Source organism: Ctenopharyngodon idella, chromosome 14 (genome assembly GCF_019924925.1).
Source record: "Ctenopharyngodon idella isolate HZGC_01 chromosome 14, HZGC01, whole genome shotgun sequence".
Taxonomy (NCBI): Eukaryota; Metazoa; Chordata; class Actinopteri; order Cypriniformes; family Xenocyprididae; genus Ctenopharyngodon; species Ctenopharyngodon idella.
The window spans coordinates 31,115,162-31,138,212 of NC_067233.1; the positions used below are offsets into that span (position 1 = coordinate 31,115,162).

The 23,051-nt window shown below is 37.4% G+C and overlaps 1 protein-coding gene and 1 long non-coding RNA gene across 2 annotated transcripts; one reads left to right on the plus strand and one right to left on the minus strand.

Moving 5' to 3' along the window:
• Positions 1-1,529: 1,529 nt before the first annotated feature.
• Positions 1,530-21,997, minus strand: si:ch211-274f20.2 (calnexin). Its single transcript, XM_051860964.1, has 12 exons — positions 21,971-21,997; positions 21,390-21,495; positions 12,589-12,730; positions 12,423-12,504; positions 12,003-12,195; positions 11,629-11,812; positions 6,836-6,968; positions 6,593-6,754; positions 4,338-4,457; positions 4,132-4,231; positions 3,955-4,033; positions 1,530-2,056 (listed from the first exon to the last, which is right to left on the minus strand). The coding sequence occupies exons 1-11, from the start codon at positions 21,995-21,997 to the stop codon at positions 3,957-3,959; spliced, it is 1,326 nt and encodes a 441-aa protein (XP_051716924.1). The 3' UTR covers positions 1,530-2,056; positions 3,955-3,956.
• On the plus strand, positions 16,751-19,095 carry LOC127494472 (uncharacterized). The gene is made up of 4 exons (XR_007924884.1): positions 16,751-16,901; positions 17,168-17,326; positions 17,479-17,530; positions 18,455-19,095. It is a non-coding gene; the product is annotated as an uncharacterized LOC127494472 (long non-coding RNA).
• Positions 21,998-23,051: the final 1,054 nt, after the last annotated feature.

The window sequence follows — 23,051 nt, forward strand, 5'->3', positions numbered from 1 at the left end:
TTCAGGTGTGCATAATTATTAGGTATGTTTTCATTTACAGACAAAATGAGCCAAAAAAAAAAGAGAGAAGTCAAAAATTATTAAATGCCTATGAGAAGGATGCAATACTAATTCAATACTAGAAATTGCAGTTAAGGCATGACCATTGGACAGTGAAATGCTCATTGGGTCAGCAGGGTCAGACAAAAACAGGTGGAAAAGAAAAGACACGTTAACTGCAAAAGAATTAAAAATTAAGGTGAAGAATTAAGTGTGAAACCATCAGGAACCCTTTAGTCTCCAGCGCCACTATTTTCCAGAACTGCAATCTACCTGGAGTCTCCAGAAGTGCAAGGTGTCAGGATCTCAGAGACTTAGGTTAGGTAAAAAATCCATAATTAATTAAATAAATAAATTGTTTTTAAAAAAATGTTGTAAAATACATGAAGACAACATTTATTTTATAGGCTTTATAGACACAGATTGAGAGTGACTCTTGAAGGACCAGCACCACATCCTCTTGTACCAATGGTCCTTCAAGAGTCACTCTCAATCTGTCTGTCTATAAAGCCTACAAACTTTCCAGATCGCTCCTTGTGCGCCTTTTTGTTCGCCAGCCTGAACGAGCACACAAACGCTCGCCTGTCCAGCGTCGGTTCTCAGGGAAATTTTGTAGAGTGGGTGCGGGTGAACTGCAATTCGGCCATTTACCGTCGATCAAGAAAAAAAATAAGTAATATAAAACATAATTAATAATCATAATTGATTAAATGATAAATGGTACAAATTATCAAATGATAAATAATATGATTAAATAATATTAATGATAAAACAAAATGAAGAAATTAGCACAGATGTATCGTTGCTCTCTTGAAGCAACACACATTTTGCTATTTTTATTTTAAATCCTCCTTGGAAAGGAGACTCCATTTGTAGGGGCTTTCCAAACGAAAGTGAAAAACTGAATCCCTTCACAAAAGGCATTTCCATAAGTTGGTTAGGGAAGAAAACATGCAATGGTCACTTCAAGGAAGTAATTAAATCATTTATGGTCATGTGACACAGGGTGACAAGTACTTGCGATTCATTTTAAATCTTGCAAAGTGCATTCCAAATGGCTGTGCCCTGGTCCCTCCAAAATCCCCACTTCAAAGGCTCTGCCCTTCGGAGGGAGTAGGGCATAGGGATGCTCACTTCCATTTGGAATTGCCCATATTAGCACTGACATTCTTAAATTGTTTTTTGTTTGTTTGTTTGTTTTTTCATTAATTTTCTGTCTTTTCAGCAATGCACTTGTCACTGATTTTGCTTCCTGTCAATTTTGTCATTCATAGATTAAAATATATTTTAAAACAAATATGATCAAAAATGTTCTTGCACTGTCTTAGAAATGCTATTAATACAAAGCTCAAGTCCCTGAAGTGACTCAACAATACATTGTCACGAAAATGTAAGGATCTGTAACAACAGGAAACTTTCAGTGCAATGATGTCACATTACAATTTAAATTCACTGCTTCCAAATGAACCATTAATGGAATGAGAAAACACTTTTGTCAAATGTATACTTTATGAAGATGCATACAGTTAGTGTTGGCAGTATGGTTCTGGTCTGGGCAAACTCCACATGCCTGTCCATGCAGCCATGCCTGGACAAAGCGGGGAGAGCAGCAAGTCAAACCCCCCTTGGGGCAACAGAATAAATCCAGTAATCATGCATACATAACTACAATTCACAAAATTTAACACAAGTTGTTGTAAACAAGCCAAAATACATGAGGAAGGATGATTACAATGTAACTCACTGGTATTACTGAAGACAATCGCAAGACAGATATCAGATTAAATCACAGATCTCCAGGCTAGGCGGAGTTGGGGATGGAGGGGGGAGTTAAATTTAATGTGCAGCCAAGCAATGAAAGAGTGGCTGAATGAATGAGGATTTAAATGAACCACTGTGATGTGTGTCAAAATGGGATTGGTACATGTCAGAAACAGCTGATTGTCAGCTGATGCAAGCTTGACTGACGTGGCCTGGCAGAAGTCACTCTGCTGAAGTTTGCCACTGACCCCGTGAACTGTGAAAATGAAAGAATAATGAAATATACATTTAGCCAATTGGACTGTCAGCATTTATGGAATGATAGAAACATGGGTCAAATCCCACGAAAACATGTCTAGGCCATATGTCATCCCAAAATCAAAGGAAGAATTTATTTATTTATTTTTTTTCTTTAATGACCACTTAAGTGAAAGTGACGTGAAGCCAACTTTTGATCCTTCATCATCGTTTTTTGTGTTCATGTTTTTAAGTGACTGAGTACCACTTAGCCACTTAAAAACATGAACACAAAGACAATGATGAAGGATCAAAAGTACTTTAATAGAACTCTCAGGTAACAGGAACACAGGGTAACTTCCACAAAGCATAAATGAGGCAGGACATAATTGAACAGAAACAGAGAGAACTTAAGTACTGGCGATAATGAGGTGCACAGCTGAACTAAATGACAAATCAATTAACAACCATGACAACAAACTAAGGGAAACTAAACTGAAAACAATGTCCAAACGGTGTGTGAGTGTAACACTGTCATTGCAACACTTCCAGGTTCTACATCAGAATGCCGGCTCAGTGCTGGGGTTCAGACGTAGAACCTGGAAGTGCTGCAATGACAGCATATTCTCATTGCTTCATAACATTAAGTTTGAACCACTGTAGTCACGTTGACTTTTTGATCATTTTAACGATGTTTTTACTACTTTTCTGGACCTTGAATGTGGTAATTTCGTTGCTTTCTATTGAGGATAAAAAAACCTCTTGGATTTCATCAAAAATATCTTAATTTGTGTTCCGAAGATGACCGAAGGTCTTATGGGTGTGGAACGACATGAGGGTGAGTAATTAATGACAGAATTTCATTTTTGGGTTTACTAACCCTTTAAGCTTTGAAACCAGGGGCATATGTACTAAATTCTGCACTGAATACATAAGGGCCCAGTTTCACAGACAGGGCTTAGACTAAGCCAGGGTTAGGCCTTAGTTCAATTAGGGCATTTAGGTAGCTTTTATAAATGTACCCTAACAAAAAAAACATTACTGGTTTGCATCTTGAGACAAAACAATGGCACTGACATATTTTAAGATATGTCAATTTAAGTTTCTTTCATTTAAAACAGCTCAAACATGCATTTTAGTCTAGGACTTGCTTAAGCCTTGTCTGTGAAACCAGGAGCAAGAGTGTTTAAATATAAAGTATAAGGGACAGGGAACTTCAAAATGTCTCTCAATTTTGATGATTGAGTATTTGGCCAATTATTTTGATTATTAATAAAGTAATCAGATTTTTTTAGGAAATTATACTAAAATGAATACCTATGAAATATACTGATGTATTCACATGTTTATTTAACATAATGAGAGATAATTTTCCTTAATGTCTACTTTCCCCTAAATGATGCACACTAAATGATTTATTTCTTAAATACACTGGTTTTTATTGAGAGGGTGAAATATAGCTTCATAACGTTTAAATCTTCAATCTATTTAAATCTTCCTACTATGTTTCGGTGTTGTGAAGTCAGTCAGAATGCAATCAGTTTCTGTGTTGGTCAATACAAACAAAAGAGTTATTTTATGAAGACCCCATAAATAGTATTTTATTGCAATTTTCTAATAAATTTTTAAAAGTGAACTTAAGAATTTTTAAGTACCTGTGGCACCCTGTACATTTAAGTTTACTGTAATGCTCATTATTCTCAGTGGTGATTCTTATTGTGACAGTAATCTGCTCCCCTTTAACAGTAATACATTGATTCTGACAGTATAAGGCAATAGCAACTACCATAATAATGTATTCATATTTTGCAGTTAAACTGTTCTTTTTGTCTGCATTACAGTAATGAGAATGCAGATTATCTTTTTGGGCGACAAGTGACCTGCACATGAGATTTACCCTGTCTGTATCATACTTACTGTTAACTTGTTATGTCTGAGTTTCTTAGAGCCCTTTTGACTGCTCTGCTGTGAGCCTCAACTGTTGTTTGATTTACACCTTAAAAACACAAAGAAAGAAAGAAAAAAAAGACGTAGTGAATTTTATGACTACTACTAGTATAGTGCAGTTTTGCAGGTCCTGTAAACAACTCTCACCATCATTAGGAATGATGTGTTCCTCCATGTCCCGAGGTCCATCTGTCTGAGGCTCATCTGTTTTTTTATAGTAATAATCTTGATCTGGTGGACCAAACCGCTAAAAAAATACACACATACACAATATTGAAAAAAAAAAACCAATTTAATATTATTTTCTGAATATTTATTTATTTATTTATTTATTTATTTATTTATTTACCTACCTTATTAGGCCACATGAAACTAACAAAGAGGATGATGGGAAGGCCCACAGTGAATACATAGACACCCCAGAGCCACGGCCGCTTGACCGTTGCCACCAACAGCTTTTCAATCATTCCAGGCTACAAGAGGATAATGTGAAATAGATGTGTTCAATTTACTGTTAATTATATATATATATATATATATATATATATTACAATCAAATTTCCTCTGTTCTTCACATGAATGCATGTGTTCTCATTAATGTGAGCTTATAAGTGCTGCACACTTACTGAAAGATTAAGAAATAAAATGAGAAATGCAGTTTCAAATAGTTTAAGACAGAGTATAGCATGTCACCACCGCAGGACAACTCAGCTGCCCAAATATCACAGATACTAGTTAGTTAAAGGATCATGGGACTGTTTAGCTGCTGCTTGCTAGGGCTGGGAAAAAATCGATTCACCTAACTATCATGATTTTTATTATTATTATTATTATTTTACGATTTTAATTCCAGAATTAATATTAATTCATAATAAATTGCTTTATTTTAGGAGGTGGAGGAAAGTTACCTCTTTTATTTCAGCAGGGCAATATGCGTTGTATCAGTAACTATTACGTGACATCACGTCTCTTACTAGTGGACACAAGAAAGTGAAAAATGGCGGATGGAAAGACATCTACAGATATATATGACCTACACCATCATTGGTGGAGTTTCACATTTGGGGGGGGGGTTACCTACTGGCAGACAGGCCACGAGCGCACCTTGGGGGTTGGGTTGTTGTTTTAAAGGAATTAAATAATTATTACATATGAAAAGGATTAAGGGAATAAATAAAAGTATAAATGGTAAAATAAGCTTATAATAAAATGAGCAGTTGTGAAGTGATCAATTTAAACTATTTGCAAATAATATTTTGTTTTAAAATATGCACACGTTCAATTCTTACTGATATCTGATATGTAGAAAACACAAAGCGTTTCTTGTCTCGTCACATTCAGTTATGAGTTACCTGAATCAAATGTAAATTATATCATAATTTACATTCAAAACAGTGACATTTCTTAAAAATTTGAGTTGCTTGCATCCCTGGATATTACTGTCGGTTGTTCAGCATTCCTCTTGTAAAACAGTTAAATATCAATGTCTAGCTGCTACTTTCCACGCACTCTTTCAGAGGTAAAACTAAAGCGTTGTGCTGGAATTCATACTCATCTTCTGTAAACAGTAATACCCGTCTTCTTTGATTTGATTGGCCATCTCACTAATTTTGACACTGACGAGCACTGTTAGACTGTTGAGACAGAGCAACCTAAAAACTTTTAAAACTTTTTGTCATCCAAATAACAAACAGAGCTGTGCGTAATGGAGTGCAGAGAAGCATCATATCAAATACTGAGGAACAATTTGGCCATTCCTAATTTTTGGGGAGACATGTCCCTCTAAATCCGGCCCGCCAATCATCTTCATCCGGCCCGCGGCACCCCAATTTCCCTCCTCCTCTTTTCCTGGCGGTGCGGCTAAATTTGGTTAGATCGTTAGATACGTGGCAGCAGTGGCGCCTGCAGCTATACGGTTATATATGCACTGTTCGTACCATGCACGCTCCTCCGACTGACCCGGGAAACGTTTTCTGTGCAAATATTTCAGCAATTATGTGTGTTCCGTATTTCTGTCGTCTGAACCAGCGATACCCATCATTTGTGAATTAATCATTCTTTTGTCTCGATTCTTTCTTTTCCGTGAATTGGCCAAACGCGCTTGCATAACGATCTGAAACGATTTGGATTCGTTCGGATCGCTCTGTCACTAAATCATCTGTAGTTGTTTCTCGGTCAGTAACAACAAATACAGAACAAATAGTGCTGTTTTCATGTGTTTCACTAGTTTACTTTGAACTACGCAGCACTTTGACCAATTTCATTACAATCATCATCCATCAAAACCTTTTTAGCGACACTGGTTTTCCAACTGAGAGAGTTTGCGTTTTGAGCCACCGTTCAGTCAGTATTTCACAGCAGCGCAATGAGAAACGGCCTGGGCTGATCATTTTTAATTTATCTTTTTTTTTTAATGTAACGTATTAATAAGTAATTTAATGAATTATATTAATATATTTAAATTCATTTTAAGTTATCTCGTGCCCCCCCTGGACACCTATAGTGAAAACCACTGGTCTAGAGTTAAAAAAGCAAATAAAAATCACCATACATGGCAATATCGAATCGAATTGAGAGATAGCTGTATCGTCCCAGCCCTAGTGCTTACTGGCTGTCTCTGGCCCCACGTGTCTTCTGTCCAACGCCTGGCTACTTCCAGACTGTCACAGAGCAAGATGTTGTCAAACATCACATCTCCAGTGATGGTCCACAGCTCAAATCCTACAGCAGCGACAGGGCTTAGTGTGAACGGCTGCTCTCCTCTGCTGCCCTAACACAACAACCATAGAAAGACAATGATGTACTGCACACGTCAAATGCAAATATGAGATATTTTGGAGTGCGAGCCTACTTTATCATTAGGGTTTCTGCTGGGTTGTTTCTTTGGCTTGGAAGAGACTGAATTTGATAATGCAGGATGAGATGAGCTCTCACAGTCTGAGGCCTCAGTACAGTCCTTCCACTGTCCTTCCACGCCATCTGACCTGTTCAAAGGAGGAAACGAATACACATAAACACGACTATAGATTGATAAAGAATACTTTGGTTGCCCAGTGGCTTGTAATGGACAAACATAAGCTAAGTCAAGTTTATTGACAAGGAAGGGACTCTTTTTTGCTTTACAAAATCAAGAATATGCATATGTTGAATATATTCAATGAATGACTTATGGTAATACACCATACTTATGGTTAATACACATATGTTGAATACATTTTGAGTAAATCACAATATCTCAGATGTTATGAGGTATATGATAATTAGCGTCTTATTGTATCAAATTTACACTACCGTTCAAAAATTCCAAAAGTTCCAAATTCACCAATAATTTAAAAGAAACTGATTCTTTTGTTATTTTTTTTTTTTCTTCACAGATTGTGGTGATGCATTTCCACAGCTATATATATATATATATATATATATATAATTTTTTTTTTTTTTATAATATATTTATAATGCTTTACTGTGTTATATTACCTCAACAGTAGATTACCAAAAATGAATTAAAGGGCACCTATTATGCCTCTTTTTACAAGATGTAAAATAAGTTTCTGATATCTCCAGAGTATGTATGTGAAGTTTTAGCTCAAAATACCCCACAGATAATTTTTTATAGCATGTTAAAATAGCCAGTTTTGGGGGGTGAGAAAAACAAGCCATTTTTGTGTGTGTCCCCTTTAATTGCAAATGAGCTGCTGCTCCTAGCCCACTTTCAAGAAGAGGGCGGGGCTTCAAGAGCTCATGCAACAAACAAACAGGACAATCTCATGCACTGAAAATGTCCGAAACTCTCAGCAGCAGTGTTCAGTTCGAACCGGAGTCAGACAATGATGCCTACAGAGCCAGAGAATATATGCTGCATGGAGTTTAATTACGGTTAAATTATGTTGTCATCTTGCTTTTATCCACTATTAGTACAAACCTGTTGTAGTGGACCCCATCCGAATGATGGCCAAAACTTTACTGATGAGTTTTATCAAGTTTATTGTACATCACACAAAAGATGATGCGTCTGTTTTTACTCCAGAAAATCAAAATGTCTATTGTCTTGACCCCACCCATCTTGTACCTGATTAAAAGCCCATTATTTTGTGATTGAGTCCTCAATTCATCCCTTCACCCACATCCTTGATACGATCCAGAAAAATCTTCCTTTTCCCATCTCCCTGCCATTCCGCTCAGCAGATGGTGGTCAAAGCAGCAAGCTCCTTTCTCTTCGGCAAGGGGTTGCCAGTGTGAAGGAGTTTGCTCACCAGTTTGTGTTTATAGCGGAGGGGCTCAACATCAGCAATGCAGCACTCAAGGATATTTTTAACAGCAGCCTTAACGAGCCCGTCAGCACCTGGGAGATGGGAATGCTGGGGATTTTGTCTTTCTGGCAGTTTGTGGGGTATGTATACAATCGGGGAGAAGAGGGTGGCCTTCCACCTCTTGGCCCACCTCCCATTCCCCTCACAAACTTCCAAGTCCCCAGTCCTCCGATGACCCCTTCGGGGAGAGGGAAGAGGATGAACAGGTCTGCCTCATCTTCCAGTGATGGCTGTGACCGCTAACCCTAACCCCCCGAGGTGACCGAAGACGCTGCAGAGCACCCAGAGGAGACCATAGACGCTGCAGCGCCCCCAGAGGCGGTAAGCTCCTTACCACTGCCTTGCCCTCGCAAACAGAGGAAGAGGAAGAAGGCTTCCTCTGTTTCACCTGGTCCTGTGGTCCCAAAGTTCCGTAGTCCGGTGGTCCCAGAGGTAACAGAGCCGCATGCTCTCCCTGTCAGTCCTGTCATGGCCAAGAGGGCTGTCTTTGCCTTTTATGTTTCGGCCGTCCTGCGTGCGTGGAAAATGCACTCAGGTTCTTCTGACCAAGGACCAGTCTTCCAGCCTGAGCCCACTGCCGCCCCAGAGAAGCCTGCTGCTGGCCCGGAAGCTATCGCAAAGCTGCCCGCTCTCCCTGATATGGCCACGGAGGCTGTCACCGAGCAGCCTGATCTCCCTGAGGCCATTGAACCCACTCTCTCCTACTATGGTTGTCTGCCCAGTGCCCACTACATCAGCCATGCCTCCCTTGGTGTAGCCATCTTTGTGGGGCTCCCCTTTCTCACCCTGATTCCAGTCATGTCAGAGTCTGATCTACCTGTCTTGCCCAAGCCCTCTGCCCTGCCGACCCCACTCAAATTTCCTGCTCTGCTGGCCCCACTCAAATTTCCTGTGCTGCCGGTCCCACTCAAGCTTCCTGCTCAGTCAGCCCCAGTCAAGTCCAATGACTTATTGGCACCATCCTGGCCCATGGCCAGGACTTCAGATCCGCTGGAGCCCGTCTGGTCCATCCCTCCGGTACCGCCCTGGCCCTCTGCCAGGACTCTAGATCTGCTGGAGCCCGCCTGGTCTGTCCCTCTGGCCCTGTCCTGGCCGTCTGCTGGGGATCCTGATTGGACAGAGCCTCCTTGGTCTGTCCCTCCAGCTCCGCCCTGGTCCTCAGCCAGGACTCCAGACCTGCCTGAGCCTCCCTGGATCAACCATCCCTCCCTGGTTCATTTTAAAGACTTCTTGTACTGTCATGCTGGCTCTGACTTGGTTCCTCTCCCTTTCCTTCCTTGTCTCTGTTGTCTCAGAGCTCTGACACTGCTATTGTCATCTTGTCATGTTGAGCGTGCGTTTCCGAGTTCACATGGGCCGTATGCTCTTCTGTCCTTGTGAGTTGTCTTGTGTGCAGGGCGTGGTGTTCAGATCCCGGCACTTCGGTCTAGTTTGGGTTTGGTTTTGTGTCAGTATTCGGACATTCATGCTTCGTGTTTGTCTCTTGTGAGCAATGAGCATTCACTCATTGTCGTGCACTCTGTCTTGTTGTGTTCGGTTTCGAATTTGCTCGGGCCGTGCGCTCTTCTGTCCGCGTGTGTTGTTGTGTTCTGTGTAGCATGCAGTTCGTGTTTTACATTGGCCTTGTGCTTTCGTGTTTTGTTTTGTCTTGTGCTGTGCTGCATGCAGCTTGTGTTTTTCACTGGCTGCGTGCATTCATGTTGTCCTGTTTTGTGTGAACACGTGGCTTATGAGTTCTCATTAGCTGCGTGCTCATGTCTTGTTTTGTTTGAGCACATGGCTTGTGATTTTGTGTTCACTGGCCATGTGCTTGTGTTTTTGTTTTGTTCTCTCATGTCTATTGTCTTGACCCCGCCCATCTTGTTTTTCCACCTTAAGCCCCGTTCACACTGCCAACGACTTTTTCGCTGCATGTCGCTAGTCTCTGTACTGTGAAGTCGCTTGTGGGCGTTCCTAGTGCTGTCACTCTAATGTCATTGGTATACTGCACGTCTGGCCATATCTATACAAAAAAAAATGATTAATGATATATAAATCTAAGAAATCTTTTTAATTTGAAAATGACTAAAACTTTATTCAAATTTGACAAATTATCAATTTTCTTGTCCCTAACAATGAACATAATGCATTGGGAAACTGTAATATGAACTGCAGCAGTGCTAAACTGCTCACAGCATCATATAATTAACAACACACAAACTATCAGTGTATGAATCAAACTCACAAGAATGCCGACCACTTCTTTTCCATCATTTTATTATATCCATGTATGTGGTTACAATCAAATCATATAAAACAGTGAAATCGCTCCGGAACTATGTCCTGTCTGTCCTGCCTGCACTCGAGATGGTGACGTGAGCTCCAGGGAGCCTTCACTGCTCTTGGTTGTAAATTCGCTTCTCATTTGCATAAAGTTGACATTTCTGAACTTTTGTCGCATGTCTCCCGTTGCTTGACAGGCCTACATTCTGTCGCCAATGGCCACTGTCGCTCGTGTCGCCGGAAGTCGCCAGCGCTTCATTGAAATGAATGGGATCATGTCACTTTGTCGTTGTGTGTCGCTGACAGTGTGAACGGGGCTTTAGAAATTATGCTAAACTAAGACATATGATCCCTGTTTCTGATTCTGAAAAGCATCTATATCTAGATATTACTAAATTATCTGGTACACAGAACATCAAAATCGACAAAAGGAGGCAGATCCTTTACCTGGCTCCTAAGTTCGAAAATAGTCTTCCTAAGCTAGTATTTCTGGTATTAGATTCTATTAGTAATTAAATTTGATTGTGAATCGAATTGTTCTGAACTTGCAAAAAAAAAAAAAAGGCTTTTGAGTTTAATTAAAAACTTATTAATCACAAATCAAATAAGTCTACTTAAAGACTGAATGATCAATTTTAAGTATTAAGTTTCATTTCACATATGGCACGTTGACATACAAATTTTGCCGATGCAACTTGGAAGTCATTGTTCACTCAAAATTGGGAAGGTCTTGCAGCTGTTTTAATTTAACACTCCTAAATTTAAATAAATAAACATAATATTCCAAAAAGAAAGACCAAAATGTGTCTTATATTCTTCTAAATGCTCTCTGAAGAAGAGCTTTATCAGATTTTAGAGAACTGTCAGAGAGAGCACCCTTGTTGTATGTTCAACGAGAGTAAATGTTGGTTTCCCCCCAAGTTCAAATTAGGGACTTCATCCGTGACTGAAGATTGGTTAAACTGACTTAGGACTTAATAGGTTTCAAAACACTGTACTGCACAGCTATTACAACTCATCTCTCAGATTAGTTGTGTATAAATAACTGTTATGTATTAAAAAATCAGCATACCTTTCATTTTCCAACTTTAGGTCAGAAGTTTGAAACCCATCCACTAAGGCAGCATTAGATGAGTATTCAGGTTCCTGTGTTTCGTGAGGAGACGCAACTGCTGGGTCCATATCTTCCAAAAGACTTCCCTTGTTAATAAGTGTCAGGTCAATGAAGATTTCAAAAGTGTTGTCAGGATATAAGTCTGAAAAGAAAAATTTCACTAAAATAAAACTGCAACCAAAATGTCATTATGCAAGATTAGACACTTTTCATACAAGATATGCTATTAAAAATTAAGCTGTCTAGTTTATTGGAATGTAAACTTACTTCAGATGCAAATAACAGTATTGATTTGAACATGAAGACACTGTATTTCTTTACTGTCTACTCACTTAAAGTGTAGAGATGTGGGTGCCGGTCAATAAAATAGTCACTAAGATCCATTTCTGATTGCCGAGCATGTTTTTCCTCATATGTTCCTGTGATGGGATTGCGATGACTAAAGATGAAATGTACCTTGTGTGTGCTGCCACACTTGTCTGGACCAAACATAATTGTGTATGGGGTGGCATCACTGAACTGGCTCTAAAATGACAATGACAACACTATTATCACGGCAGTGTATTCTGTCTGTAGAAAAAGCAGTATTTTTTTATTTTTTATTATTGTGAATATCTTTTTAAAATGTAAAGATTTGACTGTTGCTTTATTGTTTGTTTCATTTAATAAACTGTTTTTTTGTGTTTTAAAACACTAAGCTAAACCTGTTCCAGTGCATAACAGTATCATGTGCCATGAAATGTAGGTATTACCAAACGGAGATCATCTGAATGAGAAAGCAACTTAATGTAGGCTCCACCACAATCAACCACCTTTTGGAAGAAAACTTCAAACCTGCAGATATTTTCAAAAGAAGATTTAGTCAAGCAACTTCATTTGTGTTTTAAGGATAATGGCAGATTGATCAAAATATCTTACTGTAAGCAAAGAGGTGTGTCTTTAAAGTAATACACTTTCCGCAGGTATGCAGATATGGCGTGATGTCTACCAGGGGATTTGAGGACTAGGCCTCTGTTTCCCAAAAGTCTTGGTTCACTTGGTTCCTCTACAACCCACTCACCTGTGTAAAATAAAGATTTTTCATATTGGCATGTATTTGGTGCGTGGCATTGTAACAAGAAGGATAATAGACTATATAGTACAGTCAGCAGGTCATTACTGCATAATAAACCCCTAGCTTCAGACCCCCATCACATCCGGATCATCCTTCAGGGGGTTATTTTGTTATAATGAATGACTGACTGTGTAACTCAAATTTCGCCACTGCTACATTGTTTTGTCATAAGTTTCAATATTCAAATTTATATTCAAAAAATGCATATACCATTATATTTGAGAAGTTTCAGTTGCTCATCTTTCACCGCTTTGGACAAAACCCAGTTTCTTTAGTGCAAACAAGGAGACAGGGAATAACATTTGATGTTAATGAGCAATCAACACTTAATAACTGGACATAAAAGTACTTAACACATCTAACGTAATGAATGTTTCATACTATTTATATGGGTGTTTCTGCAACTATGGTCACTTTTGACTCTCCCAAATAAAAAAAACCCTTTAAATTTTAATTTTAACCATCACAGTCTGTAATGCATTTAAAAATTTACACAAAATTGCATGTAGTCATTAAGACTTTCTGGAACATGATTTTCGTCTCTTCTTACCATATGTCCTTACCGCAACATTACAATAACAATTAATTTTATTCACTTTTCTTTTTTAATTTCTATGAAAATGTAAGACATTTAAATTATTATTTTCAAGATTTGTGCATTTTTGAAATTACTGATATTAAAAATCATTTAAAATTACTAGATTTTATGATTTTAGTTATGCCATGGAAAATTTAAACAGTAACCATAGATATCAATTGTTTTCATACACGCAAAAGATAAAATATTTTTTTATGACAGATATTGTAATTTTAATGTGTAAATCTCTACTTAAGTGCTAAAATAATTTTTGCAAATAAAAATCTGTATAATAATTAAAATAAAACATTGCAGCGGTAATGACATTTTGTTTTAGTAATGACACAATGTTAATGGCGCATGTAAATAATCTAACCTTGACAATAGGCTACTGTAGAGGAAAACAGTAACAGGCAAAACAGAAGGAATTGTGTCAAAAACAGTAGAGGTACTGCAGTAAAGACTGGGTCAAAATGATTTTCATGGTTAAAAAAATAATATATTTATGAACTTCTATTGTAACAACAAACTGATTTGAGGCCTTCGGTATTGTTTTGTCCTCTGGTTTCTTTTGTCTATCCTCCACTGTCATCTTTTCAGATTTTTCAGTTAGGAGACACTCTTATCTGCTCTTTTTCCATAACTCTTCATCATACCACTGTCGTCTTTTCAGATTTTTCAGTTAGGAGACACTCTTATCTGCTCTTTTTCCATAACTCTTCATCATACCACTGTTGTCTTTTCAGATTTTTCAGTTAGGAGACACTCTTATCTGCTCTTTTTCCATAACTCTTCATCATATCTGAGTCTTTTATCATTACCTCTCTGCATTTCTGTCATCTTATTGTAGATGAATTTGGTATTGTTAGTGCTGTAACTTTGTTTAAAAAAAAGGGGGGTCAGGAGTGTGTGTGGGGGTGGGGGTGGGGGGGAGCTATATCAGATATGTACAAAAACAATTGTAAAAAAAAATTTAAAAGTAACATTATGGTGTCTGGAATTCAATTTCAATAGTACATTGATAACTCATTTAATGTGATAGTTTCAGTCTTCTACTATATCTATTATACAATATATTGTTAGTCCCGAGATTCTTCACGTCTGTGAATAAATAAAAAGGTCCACAATTAGTGTTTGAATTTCCAAATGGTCTGGTGGTAGAACTTTTGCTAAGCGTGTCAAAGGTTCCGGGTTCTAATCTGCCCTCGTATAGTTTATTTTTTCCTCATTAAAATCAAAGATGTTCATCAATGTTTGTATATCAAGAGCAGTTACAAGTTTGTGTGCATTTTGTTTTGATTTCAACGGACATTAAGCAATAGATTGATGTGCTCTTCTGTGTGAATACTGTGCATGAGCCTTTCACCACTGATAACAGCGGCAACAAACACTTCATGATTTCAAAAACAACAAATTCCAGAGCCAGATTGCCTCTTATTTGACACAAATGAACGTCAACTGGATACGTTTCATTTGCATTGGGTATATCTGTGCAGCGAGATGTTTCAAAGTGCTGGAGACAATATCGACCCTGGCAAAAAGTGGTGGGGACTTGTCTCACCCATCCCACCTGCAAATTACGCCTACGGGTATCATCTAGGGTTGCAAAAACCGCATGTTTATATTTAGTTTACAATAGACTAAAAGGCACAATATGTAAGAGTTTTGGATTAAAATATCCAAAAACCACTCAAACAAGTGTTATATATTTTGTTGACTTGTGTACTTACATTATCCCAGATATTTCCAAGAATGTTTAAATCCAGAGAAATAAGCAATTTTAACCAGGACATGGACTGTGTCCGTGCGTCGCCTATCAATGACATCATACCTGATACTCGATTTCCGGTTTTATTTTGTAAAAACCATGGAAACGCCAAAGACGCTTTCATATATTATACGTTTTATTAGACATGGGAACAACTGTTTGGATACATTTACAGACAGAAAACTAATCATTGTTATATAGCTGAAAACGTTTAGTCTTATTGTTTAAATCTCGTTTTATTGATTTTCCGTGACCATGATTTACCATGCCTCAGACAAAAACACTATTTTGTCAAGCGGCTAACATAGCATAATCAAATGCAGCTTTATTTTTATTAACAGTAATACAGCATTTTCTCTGTCATACAATATGTTTTAAAATTAAATGCATTCCATTTAGCATTTATTAATATGACATTCTAATATCAACCTAACTTACTTCAGTGTGCAAGTGTCCCATAGCAGCCGCCGAGCGAACACACAGAGTAACGTTATAACATGATTTTCAACACACTCAAATGTATCTAATATGATAAAACAGGGCTGTTACCCCACATATGCTTGACCGGAAGAAACGGAAGTGGCATCTGTGGCATAATAAAAGTTCCACGCTCAATCTCAGTGTCATACGCCTTTGTTTTGAATAGGCAACCTCTAGTGGCGAAAAATTACATATTGTGTCTTTAGTATTTGCATTATACACTTATCAGCCATAGGATTAAAACCACCTGACTAATACAGAGCTCCAGACTTACAATACATTTGAGAGCAGTGGCACTGGTGCCACTAAGTTCTACAGAAGGTGGCACCAGCACCTGATTTGGTGGCGCTGGGTTTCTTTTTTTAATAATAAAGGTAATTTAATCATATTACTATTGTTTTGCATTAATACATGCAGTTACTAATAATATCACATGTTTATTCATTGGAAATTTGACAGTAAAGCACTGAGCTTGAATTGAGATGCAGATAAAATTAATTTATTAACAGTAACGTGCAAAAACATTTTTATAGGGAAAAATGTAAATATTCTACTCTTATTAAATGTACTGAATCGACCGACAGCTTCAGTGATTATAAAAGGAGCACTCTTTACTTGCTTTCTGTGTAATTCTGGGTAATTTTATGTCTTTTTTAAGTGTTTGTTTCCTTAGAAGTGTTAGTTTTCCTTCATCTTTAAACTTGTAGTTTTACAAATCATTACATTAAAAATAACATTAAAATTGGATAATATTTAGAGCTTTTAAGTGCTGGAAAAAGTGTGAAGCACTTTAAAAAGTCCTTAAAAAATTGCTTGAATTTCACTCTCAAAAGTTTGCATGAACCCTGAAATTAATAATGTAAAAGCACTCAAGTATTTCTGCCAAAATACAATGGTTTTAGTAAGCGTTACTACATTAAATCCATGCTGATTTGTGGACTGGAGAGCCTTGACTTGTTTGTGGCATAGTGTTTCTCCTGGTTTCCACCACTGCAAAGACACTGAAACAATACTAAGACATAAAATCATGAAAGGGACTGTCCAACTTTTTTTTTTAGAAAGTCACATGACTGAAGTCAACAGATGCACTTCTTTACACTTGATGTGTCAGAGGACATTGAGACCCAACAATAACCAACTGCAGAACCGCAGAACCATACGTCATGACAGTCTGAGGACGACAGCGCCAGACTAACAGCCTAAGGCCGGAAGTGGGCGGAGTACCAGTCTCACGCCGGATGTGGGCGGAGTTAGCGACAAACAAACAAACAATGGCGGAAGAAGAGAACACGGTAAAAAAAAGTTTCTTTGTGTTGTGTTTTTAATCGATTACGTTTATTTGTTGTGTATTTAATCGATCGTTAATACTTAACATGACTCAAATATTTTGTGAATGGGCTTCAAAGTCACTTTATCGCGTCTTTTGATATCACTATAGTATTTTTTCACCTGGTTGGTTATATATTCATGGTTTGTGATTTTACTTTGTTGTTGGTGCTGTATTTTATTTCATTGGTTACATTTTACAATACTGACCAATGTTTTTGTGGATTTTTAGAGGAATATTAGTATTGGGAGATGCTCCGCTTTACTTCATTTACAGCGATGCAAGATGTGCTGCAACAGTTTCCACTGCCCAGTGTTCTTAAACCGACCAGACAGCACAAGTTGAATGCACACCTTCAAATTCACTTCAAAAAGGCTGTTGTCCATGGAGGTATGAACGTTTCTTTTGTATTCTAAATTTAAAATGTTGTTTTTGCAATGCAGTAAGTAGTAATTTTGACTTTAGAACAACGAAACTTGTCTCTTTTATGCAATTTTTATGGTTATATATTTAAGTTTTTCTGTTTTGATTTTGCAATGCAGTAAATTGACAAGCAGAATCATCCCAGGACAGTGGAAGCTGATCAAAAACAAGGTTAGTTTCATAAGACTTTCATAAACACATAAGCTACTTATACAGATGGTTTGTTGTTATATCTGTCAAATCTTTTCAGGAATAACTTAATAGTATTGTATTGTTTTAGAATGTTCCGTTGACCGGCTCTATTGACTGTGGGATCTTCATGTTAATGTTAAGAAAAAGAAGGGAAAGTTAACAGTTTTTAAAAATGTATGAACTTCTCTTTTCATTACAATCTAAAACAAATATCAGGGCTTTTCATACTTGAAATAGTTAACCCTGGGTGATTGTAAACCCCAGGTAAACAGAATCCTGGGTCATCTTGATTCACGTTTCACACTGATCATCATTTACCTGGGGTTAACAATTAATTCTGAGTATTCATACGCAGTATTTCACACTGTACATTACTAAACCCTGGGTTAACGTCCTTATTTGCATATTTGCAGTGTCAGTGTCACTGATTGGATGAACAAAGCACACAATATGTTTACATAAATGCTCAGGCATTGCACAACCTCATTACATATAGTCAACTTCACTATCAAGTTTATCCTGAATGGACATTACAGACTATAAAAGAATTAAACAGTATTTTCTGCACTGCAATTGTTGCATTTTCAGCATTTGTTGTTTTTTTCTTTCACATGCTGAATTTTCTACTTATATACAATGCACAGTGTTTCTGTGACTGTCAAAAGCATGTAAATATACAAGCAATATGTGGAGCGTTACTTTACCCACGGTTAAAAGTGGTGTTTAGGACGGCGATAATGCATGGTTAAGTGCAGTGTGAAGGGCCATGTGAATTGCTTGCCCTTTTAAAAAAAAATTAAAACTGAACATAATTGATTAATTTCGTCCTGACTACAACACAAAGTATTGGTAAATACACTTCTAACATGTCATCCCATTTGTTTGTACCCTTCTCTCATTAAGGAGCCACGGATCACAGAAGACCTCTGCGCTGCACTTGAATGGCTGCACAACAACCAAAAGTCTTCAAGCGTTTAGTGGAAGAGCTGTGCTTTCTGATATTGAAAAGGAAGACCAGGGAAAAGCCCTTCTTCAACTTTCACAGGCTGAAACGGATGATGACAGACAACTGGCCAAAGAGCCTTTAGCGTTTTGCTTACAAATTAAGAATGATATGGACATTTTTCTTAATGAGTGTCTGGACAAAAAGAGTCTTGTAATTAATTGCATGTTTATGGAGATTTTTTTTTTTTTTTTTTTTTTTAAAGATTTAGTTTGTCATCATGTACCTGCTGTTCAATTTACACTCTTTGGTTTGATTTTGTAATTTTTTAGAGCAAAGCACAGCTAGTAGCTATATAATGCTTTTGCTACTTAGGGGGAAAAGTACATTTTATTAAAATTAAATAAATAACTGTTGTGTTTTGTTTTTGGGTTTGATGGATCTGAATTTGCTTAATTCATGCAATCTAGTGTACAACTGTGTAATGTGTATTATATTAATGTGTATTATATATTATGAAAAACAATGGTTCATTCTGAAATGCTTGAGTAAAATATACATTTTATGACAAATTAATAAATGTTTATAATTTTTTGTTTAAGCTTTGTGTTCAATTTATATTCAGTTAATCTTTTAAGACATAAAACAAATTGATGAACTTAGGCTATATATATATATAATCGTAACTTTTTTGTGTTTGTGTGTATATGATTAAGCTATTAACACAATGCGAGTATATCATTTCAATTAGATCGTTTTAATAAAATATTTGACATTAACATGGTTTTAAACTTTAAAAAGCTCCAAATGGAGCAATGCCTACGAAGATAAATTTGCTCCGCCCACTTCCGGCCGCAGTCTGTTAGTCTGGCGCTGTCGTCCTCAGACTGTCATGACGTATGGTTCTGCGGTTCTGCAGTTAGTCCTATCTCTTGAGACCTGCAATTGAGACCTGCACTGCCTGTTAATTATTGCTCCATGCTGATAAACGATCTGCACTGCACAGCTCAAACAAGTAGCTTTGTTTTGTTTCATTTTTGTTTCGTTTGCTGTTTCTCATATGAAACAGAAATATAAGTAGCTCTTATCAGTTGTGCAATGTGGTGGTCACACCAGTGCGACCTCTAACAAAATTTAGTGGCACTGGCAGAAAAAAAGGTTGCAAAATGTGACCATTTAGTCGCAGTCTGAAGCCTTGCAATATCATGTAGGTTCCCGTCACGCTGCCAATTGCAGCTCTGATACGTCCAGGCATGGACTCCACAAGACCTCTGAATGTGTCCTGTGATATCAGGTTGCTAGGTTGGGCCTCAGATATTTTTCATCAAGCACATTCCATAGATGCTCAATCGGATTGAGATATGGGGAATTTGGAGGCTGAGGCAATGCCTTGAACTGGTAAGGACACACAATAAATACTTCAAAAGAAAAGATGATCTTTATCTTATTTTTCTGGATCTTGTGAGTGGCCTAATGTGGGTAGCCCAATCTGTCAGCCATGTGCTCATATGCTAATTTCTGTTTCCATAGACACAAGATTTGTTTGGCTTCAAACAAATGTCATATTAAAAAAAAATATCCAGTGTTGCGGTAGGGACTCAAAAGTGTGGGACAGGTGTATTTAGATGAAAAAAAAAAAATCATAAATGAGCAGTAAACAAACAAAAAAAGAACTTTAAGACGGTGTAAAGTAATATTTATATGAAACAAAATTCATTTGAAATAAAGTCATATTGTCAAAGAATTAGCTCATTTGCATATATCAGCATTGAGACCACAGTTGTGGGACATGAACAAAAATACTGTTAGGACCTATAAATGATTTATAATTTTTCATTAAATCACATTTATCAGTAATTATTTTTTTATGTCAAGATGTGTAATGACACTGTGTTTATATTTATCAATCATCATATGACAAATTTTAACCTAAATCTAAAATTTCACTGCTGGGACTTTAAAGTGCCCATAGTAGCAGAAACACCCATATATAGGGGAGACTGGGGAGTGTTGTAACATGGGATCAGTTGTAACGCTGTCAGTTTACCAAGTCAGAAAAGAGCTGTGATGTCATCAACATCATACACTCCCATCACCTTTTTGAGCTGACAGGAGAAGTGTCATTTGACTGTGGGCAACATTGTAGATTTTAGGAAAAAAAAAAAAAAGAAAGAAAAAAAAATTCAGGAAGGACAATTATTTGACTTACATAAAGTAGCAGTTTCTCTCAATTTAATGCTTTGCATTCATGCTAACTTCAAACCCACATGCTAAAATCTGTGCTAAATTTAAAGTCCAAATTTAAATAAATACGATTGTCACTTGATTATTCTTTGTTCTTCATAAATTCTTGCATAAATTAGTGTGGATCTTATTTCAGCATTGAGCTCTCATTGTTACATCTATCCCCAGCTTGTGTTACAACTCACCCCAGTAGTGGAATAGGTTGTAACAACTAGGCATAATTCTTTTTATTTGACATTAACTCACATACTATGTGATTGTGTAGTAGCCTATATGTCCAAGTGAGTTTTATTTGTAGTAGCCAAATTTGGCTACCGTGTATCACAGTTTGAGAGATCTAGCTCAAACAACCACTGAGTTACTGATGCTCAAACAAAAAGTGTTACTTTCATCCCCGGTCTCCCCCTATATTATGTATTTTGTCAGTTAGAGACTTTCGGGTTTCCGAAACCAACCTGTCCAGACTTCTCGCGTCAAATGGCTCAGCGAAATAAGCCTCGTCTGGTATTGCGACAGGTCTGTAAACGTTCTTAATAGCAAAGAGTTAGTTTGAACAGATTTGAAAGCAAAAGCAGCTGCAACAAGACTCTTTATATATGTGAATACGTGTTACGTCCATTGGTTACAATGCAATATAACCTTTATATTTACCTGTGATCCACTGATGTGAACGAAACACAAACAGAAGCCAAAGAACAAAGGCTGATGTCGCATCATATCTGTATCTGTGTGCAGGAATCGTCTGAGAAAGGTTAGGCTAGATGAAAATCCTTATTTCTGTCCAACTGTAATTTTAACGATTTAGATTATATGCTTTACAGTATATAATACCTTGATTTGGTTACGTGCCTGTATTTATAAACGTGGACTTTGATCTGTCCTTTTGACCTCTTGCGCATTACCTATAAGATGGCCAAGGCGTGAAGTGTTTAAATAAGGAATCATTGACGAAGGACTGTTGATTTATTCACTGCACATGCGCGTGGAACTGATAATTTTAGTTCCTGCTCCTTGTTTCTCAGCAGGTTTAATGGATTATTTATTTACTAGTCGTAGTATACATTGATTTCTTTTCGTTGTGTTTTTCCTTTGTACCTTGCCATGCTTTAAAACTTTATTAGTTGTTATCATTTGCTTAATACATCTGCCCGTAACATCTGAAATAAACCTGTAGCCTATAAATGTATCTGTGGACGTGATGGTGTGTTGATCCATATAATGTGTTAACTGACCCTGTTACGAGCCAGACTATTCAACATTATCCATGTTCTCTGGTTGTAAAAGGCATACAGTGTGGGAAGGTCCTGTCATTGGTTCTTCACAGGATGACAGCATTTTTAGGTGATTCCTTTGATTGTGCTGTTTTTGGAAAGACCAAACGAGATTATTTTTCCTCTTTCCAGTACTTCACTGGGCACACTGATTAAGCTTTGTGTTTATTTACAAACCAATTTCTTTTAGTTGAAACTAGTTTTTTGTTTGTTTGTTTGTTTTACAAGTGTGGGTATCTGCAGGTCAGAGTAATGGGCGTGCCAAAAGGTCTTTACAATTGGTCGTGAGAGATGCCTGCTATCCCCATCTCCTTTTTTATGTAACTGTACTAGACTCAAAAATCAGTTTTTGCATGGATTTCACTTTGTACGCAGAGGTGTTGTCATGCTGGAATAAAACAGGACACTCTACAAAACTGCTGCAACAAAGTTGATAGTATACAATTCTCTAAAACAGGAATGAGCAACTCTAGTCCTGGAGGGCCAGTGCACAAGGACTAGAACGTTATTGTATGGCGTAACATTAAAAAAATAAAAAATAAAATAATAATAATATTTTCTCTCACTCACTCACTATGTTCCAACCCTATATGACTTTGTTTTTTTTGGTAAATGTCCACTCTGGTCCTAGAGGGCCACTGTCCTAAAGAGTTTAGCACCAACCCTGATCAATCACACCTGCCTGTAATTCTTAAGGCTTTGGTTAGATTTTTGTGTTTTTGAATAGGGTTTGAGATCAACTCTGCAGCAAAGTGGCTTTCGAGGGCCAGAGTTGTCCATCCCTTAATAAGCGGTGTCCAAATACTCCTGGACATAGTGTGTGTCCTGGTTTTGGAATTATTTTAGTGTAATTGCATGTTTCTTGTTTGTCTTTGTATCATAATTGTAGTCATTTTTGTACAAGAACACAAAACAAACAAAAAATCTAATGCAGCATGATTATTGGCCTGCACAGGCCTGCATAAAGTCAAAGCCATCTGAGGGTTTGGAACTGCACTTTTTCCATCAGCACGGTCAGGATTCCCACAAACAAAGAGATGGT